The sequence below is a fragment of the Sinocyclocheilus anshuiensis genome, unplaced genomic scaffold, assembly GCF_001515605.1.
Source record: "Sinocyclocheilus anshuiensis isolate Anshui unplaced genomic scaffold, SAMN03320099.WGS_v1.1 scaffold274, whole genome shotgun sequence".
Lineage (NCBI taxonomy): Eukaryota > Metazoa > Chordata > Actinopteri > Cypriniformes > Cyprinidae > Sinocyclocheilus > Sinocyclocheilus anshuiensis.
Window position 1 is genome coordinate 1,033,954 of NW_015547698.1, and position 9,580 is coordinate 1,043,533.

Below are 9,580 nucleotides of genomic sequence, written 5' to 3' on the forward strand. Positions count from 1 at the left end.
GGAATTGTTTTTCTACTTTTCCAGCATGTGGTCTTGTTTGAATATTTTACTTATGTTTGTCTTTCTAAAAGAAAATGCTTTTTAAATGCCCTATATTTTCTAAATACGACAGTGGATTGAAGGTTGATTTTAAATGTTGTATCGAATAATTTGGAGTGAATTGTTATTGATATTTGATGCTTTTTACTGACACAGACCTGTGATGGGATACAGTTTGTTCATACATGACTGTCATGGTTTTCGTTTGTCAGAAGTTTATGTTTGCATAAAGTATGCTGATCCTTATGATTCAGAGAAGAAAATGTACTTGCAATAGAAACTCAAGTACTGCATCATGCGCCACCACATCTTATGATTTTGTAACCAGCTTCGGAAATGAAATCACTTCCTGTAGGTTTTAAAAACACTAGGAAACATACTAAAAATCACAACTCATCTGTGAAGACGGTCAGCCACAGAGACTAATGGAGATCGAGACCATTTATCAAAATGTTGAACACAAAGACATTAAGGACACATCTGGACCTCAAACACAGAGTCACAGCCAGGATGAAGGAAAAGCTCAAAAATGCAGTAAGCAGGTTTCTTTTGAAGCAGAGATTGAGGAACTAAAAACTGTTATACAATTTCAGTCACTGTTTTCTATGAACACGGTTTCTGGTTTTAAATGAAGTGTATTAACAGTTTAACATCATTATTTTAAGCATAATCATGTTTTTGAATACATATTTTACTTTATAGGAATTCCATTTGTTTGTCATTATAAATAAACATACACTTTACTTACAGGTTGATCTAATGATATTCAGTGAATTGTTATTAACTGATATGTGTGTGTTTTGGTGGTGTTTGTCAGGAGGAAGTAGATGTTTGGTGTTGATCACAGTGGGTCTCGGGCTCATTTGTGTTCTTCTGCTGGTCTTCATCATACTGAAGCACATCACCATCACAGCAGAGAGAGACCTGATAAAGAGTTATAAGAACACAGTTGAAGAGTTCAATCAAACCATCAACAGCTTACAGGACAGTTACACTGATTTAACACAGAACAAAATCAAGTTAGAAAGCAAAGTCAGGTCTCTGAGTGATGAACTGAAGAAGGCAGCATCAAAAGGAGGTTAGATCAAACCTGTTTTTGTATAAGTTTTCCCCCCCATATTTTTGTATAGCTTTGAAAAGTGTTTATGTATGAAAATCTGTGTGGTTCAGGTTGGTTGTTCATGTCCACTGAGTTGAAGAGCTGGTCTGACAGCAGACAGTACTGCAGGGATCGTGGTGCTGATCTGGTCATTATCAACACTGAAGAGAAGCAGGTGAGTTTGTGGGAGTGTCTGTTAATGAATGAGAGAATCACACTTATTCTTGTTTTTATTCACACAGAGGTTCATATCTTCATTAGTCAGTGAGAGTGCGTGCATTGGTTTGTCTGACACAGAGAACGAGGGCATCATGAAATGGGTGGATAATTCACCACTGAATCAAGGGTAAGAGCTAAAACACTCACAGAAAACTTTATTTTTTTGAGACCATGACAACCTTCAGAAAACACTAATCATAGTTTAACCATGGTATTTGTAAAACTGCAGTTATACAAATGGGAATCAATACACCAAAAAATATGGTTACTATACCTTTATCCCAGGAGTGTAATTGCTTACAACTAAACACTATCATAACTATTTAAGCTAACGATAGCTAGCTAGCGATGCGGTCTCGTAAAGGACATCATAATGGTATTCTTGATGATCGATAACTTACCTTAATAGTCATGAATATAACTGAATGTGTACACAGGGTTGTGCAATATATCGAAATTATCGAAATATCGCAAATATACATATCGCAATATGCATATTGCTACGGCTTGCAATATATGGGGCCATGAACAAAACACAAAGAGAAAATAACTCACTGCTCTTACCTAAATAACTTTTATAGCTTAAATAAGAATCAGTGCATATTGAATTCATAGAGTAAATACTAAGCAGTGTTGTATTTTTCCTTTTTATTATTCAGTTCCTAAACTTATGTTAAAATGATTACACTAATGTTAAAATGACATTTTTTTGTAATGCTAGAGTAAAACACTACGGTTCACTTTCAGAAGTTGTTGTAGGGGTGCTTTCTTCTCACAAAAAGTGAATTGTGCTAGTTATATTAGAAAACAGAATCAGAATGAGCTTTATTCACCACTTAAGTGTGCACAAACACAAGTAATTTGTTGTGGTTTTACAGGAGCTCTTGATACATACATACATACAAATAACCATATATATATATACAGTATATATATTACAGGAACTCTTGGTACACGCATACATACATACAAATAACCATATATATATATATGACACAAGATAGTTATAGAAGTTCACAGAACTGACTCAGCAACAGCTGAGTGAACAACTGTTTCATCTGAGCATGTGGCACTTTAAGCATTATCGTATCGCATATCGACTATCGCATTATTTAATGAGTTATCGCATTTTTCTTCAATATCGCACAGCCCTAATGTGTACACAGGGTTGCCAACTTTGGTTGCCTGGCTGGAGTGAGATTAGTTACATATATACTGACTCCAAGCTTTTGAATGGTATAGTGTATAATGTTACAAAAGCTTTTTATTTCAGATAAATGATGATCTTTAAATCTTTCTATTCATCAAAGAATCCTGAAAAATGTACTCAACTGGTTTTTATATTGATAATAATAATAATAATAATAATAATCAGAAATGTTTCTTGAACAGCAAATCAGCATATTAGAATGATTTCTGAAGGATCATGTGACACTGAAGACTGGATCAAATAAATGCAGGCTTGGTGAGCAGAAGATAATTCTTTAAAAAACATTAAAAATCGTACTGTTTAAAAACTAGGGCGCTCCCCTTATAGCACAGCTGATTTTGACAGTTGACCGAAAATGACTGAGCTGGCTTATCTAAAACCAGGAAGTAAATGTGGATATAGTCCATTAAAGGGATCATATGACGTTGCCAAAAATAACATTATTTTGTGTATTTGGTGTAATGCAATGTGTTTATGCGGTTTAAGGTTTTCCCCAAAAAAAACAAAAAACCTTCTTTCTTTCAGTTTTCTGCATTTTCACTTCTGCTCAAGCTTCTGTACTACTTTAGTTTACTCTCAAAACTTTGAGGTGCTGTTAGCATTGTTGATTCATGAAATGCTTGTGATGCTCCTCATTTGTTAGTTGCTGAATAAGTAAAAACTTTGTGGTTGATAGGATTGAACATTTGTGGTCCTGAATAATTGAACATCTGACCCGTTTTATTCAGGTTTTGGTTCAAGGGTGAGCCAAATAACTTTGGTGGAGATGAGGACTGTATTGAACTGAATCCTGAAAAACACAACCTGAACAACTGGAATGATCGTTCATGCTCAGACACGAGAAAAGGGATTTGTGAGAAATAGGGTTCATCTAGTCTTGTCATGCTTTTACTTGTATTACCTTATGGAATCATTCTTATTGTGATATGAGAATGTATAATATCCGATTGAGGTTCCAGTCCAATTAACTGCTTTCAAATGAAAGGGTACTATTGCACACCAAACCTCTGATGTGTTCAATGTCTTGCTCCATTATAGCAGCATGTTAATATGTCCAGGATCCATGTTAATATATTAAGTGTCTGTGGAACTGCTTTTGATATGCATTGCTTTCTTTCTTAATAAAATTGTTGACTGGCAGTTTTATCTCAGCATTTGTGTTTTCATTTCATATTCTTGTGCATCTGCTTCACTGTATTTGACACCCGACTATGGCGAGATTTCCTCCAGTCCAGCAGAACGCTGCAGAGAGCAGGTTTATCAGACTGAAGTCTTCAGAGAGGAAGAGAAACATCAGATCCAACAGTTATATCTCGATGGAGAATCGGACACTCTACTCTTAATAAATCACTCCAGATCATAGGAAAACATGAATCTGGTCAATGTAATCATTGTGGACTTCCAGAAACTGTAGAGCATGTGCTGATTAACTGTAGGACATATGAAAGGGAAAGAATACAGTTAAAAAAGGAATTAAAATCTGCTGGCATTAATTCTATGACATTACAGAATGTGTTAAACAGATCTCATAAAGGTGATAAGGATATTAGTCAATTTCTGAAAAGAACAAATGTATATAATAAAATATAGGTAGAAGGATTTTTTTTTTTAATTAGCATGTCCCTTGATATCATCGCCTCACACTCCATCCCAGTAGGTGGCGGAATATGCACCAAAATCTGGTTTGCCAACCACCATAAAACATCAAAAGAAGAAGAACATCAGCATTAAAATAGGACATGCTGCATTAAATGGAGATCTAAACAGAATCAAGAAACATCCGAATGGATTATGCATGCATTGTGGGATTTTTGAAACTGTAGAGCATGCACTGTAGAGCATATAACAACGAATGACAAATGCTAGAAGCTAAAGTAATGGAAGAAGGTGGAAGCATGATGTTAGATGATATATTAAGTAAGCTAAAAAGGAATAAGAATATTAGATTTGCTTTGCTTTGTTAAAATTCTTAAAGATACAGGAAATTATATAAGAATATAATGATGTTTATTTATTTGTTTATGACTATTATTATTATTTAGTATGATATACATACATATATGATATATATATACATGCATCGATGCTCCACACTCCAGCTCAGATGGTGGCGGTAATGCACTAATAAGCTAGTATGCCAACCGCCAATAAACATTAGAAGAAGAAGATCAGCTCCAGAGCACTGCTGTCTTTGTTGCATTTAAGGACGTTTTTCCTTCAGGATCCCGTGGAAAGGACGCATTTTGACTCTTTTATTTGGTTTTTAAAACCATGTTCACGCAAGACCTGCACTAAATGATATGTTCTTCAAGCTGTTCCAACAATAAATAAAATGGATGTATCGCGACCATCTGGTTAGTTTAAAAAGTACAAATTAACCTCATCAAGGGAAAACCCTGCTCCAACAAAGGATCGTTTTGTCAATCCGACTCCGGTTTTACATTTCTGCTGGATTTACTTCAGATTTACAGTGATCTGGACCGTTTTTAAGAGGCTCTCTTTTGTAAACACAAGGCCGATTTCTGTTGCTCGAATCTTGTGAGCCGTCATGGCTAAAGTGCAGGTGCTAAACGTGTCTGTTCTGGATAATCCCAGTCCTTTTGGAAACCCGTTTCAATTCGAAATCACATTTGAGTGTATGGAGGACCTACCTGAAGGTGAGAGATGTTACACGTATTCTGCAATTACTTTGTAAATACTGAAGGCTTCGAATGGCTTTTACGGTGTCATTACGTCTTAAACACCAAGAACCACAGGAATATTTACTTATGGTGATTTAAGCGAGAAAAATCTTATTGTCAGTCGTTCGTTAATGTTCACGCGCTCAATATTTTGGCGCCGGCGGGGAGTTCTCAGACAGCGCGAGGCCGCCCCTCCTTCCCTGATTAGTCCGATAGTGGACGAGGGGCGTGAACAATGTATCTGTGCCTTCTCCGATTGGTTGGATTTTGCGTGACGTCACGCGTCGGGAGGCGGTGTGACGATTTTGGGGCAGAATTTATTATTATTATTATTATTATTATTATTATTATTCTCTTAAATGCTGTCTTACAGATTGTTCTCAGATTTCTTGTGCATGTGGACTTAATTGTTAAAATGTATTGTAATGTTCAATCATTTATTCAAAACAAAAATAAATAAATAATTTGGGGCAGAACTTGCGCCTTGGTGTCGTAAAACACCTTACATTTATATTAGTTATCCTCTATTTTGTTTGCTAAATTGATCATATTTTACTACAATAATTGTTATCATAGTCTTAAAAGAAAGACAACTTTATCTAGGCATGTTTCCACAGTTTTTCACTAAACGGAACTGAAGAACATTTTTATCTTACTGTTTTCACTTATATCCACCATTTTAGCAATGATTAATAATATGACACTTAATGGCCAAATAATACGCCCATTCAAATGATTACAACAGAGTTATATTACCCACCTTTTAAAAATAGCAGTGTTTGATTTATAAATAGAAAAAGGTTTTTGGTTAACCTTGTGTTATGGAATTGTCACGTTTGTTCTACAAAACCTCAAATGATACTCCACAAATCATAATCAAGTATGAAACCTGGAATACATAATATAAGGACTTCAAAGGATGTTCAGTTTTTTAAGCATGTAAACTCGCATCCTTGTAATTTTGCGCTAAATTCTCATTGTTTGGTATTGTTAGTCTATCTATTTAGTGTTAGAAACAAGAATAGCTTATCTCTCGGTTTCTGCCTCTCAGATCTGGAGTGGAAGATCATCTACGTGGGCTCTGCGGAGAGTGAGGAGTATGACCAGGTCCTGGACTCGGTTCTGGTCGGCCCAGTCCCTGCAGGCAGGCATATGTTTGTGTTTCAGGTGGGTTAGTCGTTACGCTCTGGGAAATACTTGTTCAGCCTGGTTCAGTGCAGTAAGGTCAGCTTCCTGCAACCAAATCTCACTTCTAAGTCATATAAATAATACAGTTTTAGAAAATAAATTGCAGTCCACTGCCACCTAGAGATGAATTGAGAAAGTACATCTGTAAATTTGCGTAGAGATGCGTGCTCATCTCATCTCCATTCCATAAAAAGCACAAAAACAATGAAACATTAAACAAATGACCATTAAAGCTAGTTGCTAGCCAGATTAATATGTATATGCTACTGTCTGTTTCCATTTCAATGTTTAGATGAGTCCCTAAATAGTTAGCAAGGTTGTTTTTGCTCTCAGTGGTTTTGAATTGGCCTGAGGTCCAGCTTTGTTTCAGATAAGACTATGGGATGGTCTCACCAAGTGCACAGGTTCTTGTTTGTTTTTACTGTGATGCTAGATACAGTTCAAAGCATCATTAAATGCATACCTTGGATTGGTCATGAAATGCAAAGGGTCATTTGTAGGTACCAGAATATTTACCATCTGCAAGCTACAAAAACGGCTTGGAAACAGCAGAGTTTTTCTCTCTTGACTTGATTGACAGGCGGACGCTCCAAACACAGGGCTGATCCCCGAGAGCGATGCAGTGGGCGTGACCGTCGTGCTGATCACATGCACCTATCGGGGACAGGAATTCATTCGCATTGGTTACTATGTAAACAATGAGTACACAGACCCTGAGCTGCGGGAAAACCCACCTGTCAAACCCAACTACACACAGGTAAGACATTATTATTCCAGCTTATTAATATCATATACTTATATTACTAAATATCTAGTCTATTACTGGTGAATTGGAACAGAGATATGAAAGGGAAACTGAATTTAGACCAGAAAGCCCATTAACACTCAGTAGACATTATGCATGTTATATGTGACCCTGGACCACAAAACCAGTCATAAGGGTCAATTTTTCGAAATTGAGATTTATACATCATCTGAAAGCTGAATAAATAAGCTGATTTTTTTGTTAGGATAGGACAATATTTGGCCGAGATACAACTATTTGAAAATCTGGAATCTGAGGGTGCAAAAAAATCAAAATATTGAGAAAATCGCCTTTAAAGTTGTCCAAATGAAGTCCTTAGCAATGCATATTACTAATCAAAAATTAAGTTTTAATATATTTACAGTAAGAAATTTACTAAATATTGTCATGGAACATGATCTTTACTTAATATCCTAATGCTTTTTGGCATAAAAGAAAAATCAATAATTTTGACCCATACAATGTATTTTTGGCTATTGCTACAAATATACCCCAGCGACTTAAGACTGCTTTTGTGCTCCAGGGTCACAAATATTGAGAGTGTATTCGTGTAACACAGATCTGCTGCATTTGAAATGTGGTAATGCCGGTCAGATCAAAGAGGCAGGTGGCTGCCGTTTTCAGTCCGATATCGTTTGTAATTCATTCATTCTGCTAAACGATTCCGGGTCGCTGCCATTTTGTGTATTGTTACAGAATCCCATATTTCCATGCATTCATTCTGTTGTGAATCGAGATTCTTAAACCGCTTGATGAATATTAACTCAGTTCACATTCGACACATAAAACAGTTTGTTTTAAGCATAGAAATGGTCACCACTACTGAGATATATTTTAATAATAATTATAATAATAATGTATTGGTAACACTTTACAATAAGATGTCATTTGCTAACATTAGTTAACATGAACTAACAATGAAAATTACTTCTAAAGCACTTAATGTTAATTTCAAAATGTGCTAATACATTATTAACACCAACACTTGTATTTTTATTAACATTAATAAGCATAACTGATCTAATGGGCCCTACAGTAAATGATATTTTAAGGAGTAATGTTAGCATTGAGTCTTTACAGTGTAACGCTGACAGATTCAAATCCAAACAATTCAAATTATTGTTCTTTTTGATTTTTCATCATCGTTTTTTTGTGCCGATTCGCAGCTGCAAAGGAACATCTTGGCGTCTAACCCTCGAGTGACCCGTTTCCACATTAACTGGGAGGCTACTATGGAAAAGATGGAAGATTCGGAGAATGTAGACCCCGCCCCCAATGCCATGCTCCCGCCCACCTCCATGCCTGGCAAAGCCCCGCCCCTTGGACTCATGCCTGACAACTCTATGGACTGCTTATAGAGCTTGAACACATCAACAACCTCATACATGAAGTAATAAATGTGTCATTTTGTATTTATACAACTACAGTTCTTACAGTTGTGATTGGACACACACACACACACACATCTCAATCCTCTGGCAATTATTGCTCTGATCACACACACCTGAAGTAGTCTCAGGTAGTCGTGGGACTTTGCAGGAGTCATCTTGCCCTTCCTGTCCTGAACAGCAGAGGGGCCAAACCTGCAGTACCAGCAGACATGGACTGTTTTCTTCTGTTTTTTTGTGGTGCACATCACTAGTGAGGTGAATCTCATGAAAACATGTTTGGATCACATTTTTCCATAACATTAAAGAAATAAAAAATTATATTTTGCATAAAGACAGAAGCATTTTAGGACCTTGTTTTTGCATTTTGTTCGTAAATGTTATCCCTCAAATTGTCATTACTATAATAATAAAAAAAAACTCTTTCTCATTTCTGTAATGCAGAGTTGTTTATAATAATAACAATAATAATAATAATAATATAATATTTTATTTAAACCGTAAAGTATTCATACTTCATGGTTGTGTTGATAAATTACTGTTGAGAATCACCATTGAGAATAATAGGATTTACAAAAAAAATGTTTTTCTTTAAAAAAAATAAATAAATGTGACCCTGACATGTTTTGTGAGATTCATCCTGTGGTTCTTTATGGTCAGAATCGGAGAAACCTTTCTGGGAATATTTTGCTTGGATATGATCGATATTTGGAACTAGTCACAATTCCAGCTCTGTTTCTGTTTTGTTGGGATGTGAGATTATTTAGCAAATTATTTGGTTGCTTCTTTTGTTGCCTTTTTTCCACGTGATATTTGTTTATGAAAAGTCTTAGATTTAATAAATATTAACTTTTGTCTTTATAAAACTGTCTTTGGTTTTCTCTCCATCTTCTGACTCTTTTATACGGACACATGCCCTGTGTGTGTGTGTGTGTGTGTGTGTGTGTGTGT

At 35.8% G+C, this 9,580-nt stretch overlaps 2 protein-coding genes across 2 annotated transcripts; both read left to right on the forward strand.

Annotated features, from left to right (window-relative positions):
- The first annotated feature begins 464 nt into the window (after nt 1-464).
- LOC107703688 (CD209 antigen-like protein E) lies at nt 465-3,702 on the forward strand. The gene is made up of 5 exons (XM_016506408.1): nt 465-573; nt 857-1,117; nt 1,210-1,313; nt 1,381-1,484; nt 3,296-3,702. The coding sequence occupies exons 1-5, from the start codon at nt 465-467 to the stop codon at nt 3,429-3,431; spliced, it is 714 nt and encodes a 237-aa protein (XP_016361894.1). The 3' UTR covers nt 3,432-3,702.
- A 985-nt stretch (nt 3,703-4,687) lies between these two features.
- On the forward strand, nt 4,688-8,998 carry LOC107703766 (histone chaperone asf1b-B-like). Its single transcript, XM_016506492.1, has 4 exons — nt 4,688-5,224; nt 6,300-6,415; nt 7,017-7,193; nt 8,408-8,998. Exons 1-4 carry the CDS (start codon nt 5,116-5,118, stop codon nt 8,597-8,599), a joined length of 594 nt encoding a protein of 197 aa, XP_016361978.1. The 5' UTR covers nt 4,688-5,115; the 3' UTR covers nt 8,600-8,998.
- Nucleotides 8,999-9,580: the final 582 nt, after the last annotated feature.

Excerpts from the sequence above, each read along its gene's own strand:
- LOC107703766 (XM_016506492.1), top strand. The coding sequence starts at position 5,116 with ATGGCTAAAGTGCAGGTGCTAAACGTGTCTGTTCTGGATAATCCCAGT. Across the intron at positions 5,225-6,299 it reads TATGGAGGACCTACCTGAAG|ATCTGGAGTGGAAGATCATC; the intron begins GTGAGAGATGTT and ends TCTGCCTCTCAG. Across the intron at positions 6,416-7,016 it reads GGCATATGTTTGTGTTTCAG|GCGGACGCTCCAAACACAGG; the intron begins GTGGGTTAGTCG and ends CTTGATTGACAG.
- LOC107703688 (XM_016506408.1), top strand. The coding sequence starts at position 465 with ATGGAGATCGAGACCATTTATCAAAATGTTGAACACAAAGACATTAAG. Across the intron at positions 1,314-1,380 it reads TCAACACTGAAGAGAAGCAG|AGGTTCATATCTTCATTAGT; the intron begins GTGAGTTTGTGG and ends TTATTCACACAG. Across the intron at positions 1,485-3,295 it reads AATTCACCACTGAATCAAGG|GTTTTGGTTCAAGGGTGAGC; the intron begins GTAAGAGCTAAA and ends CGTTTTATTCAG.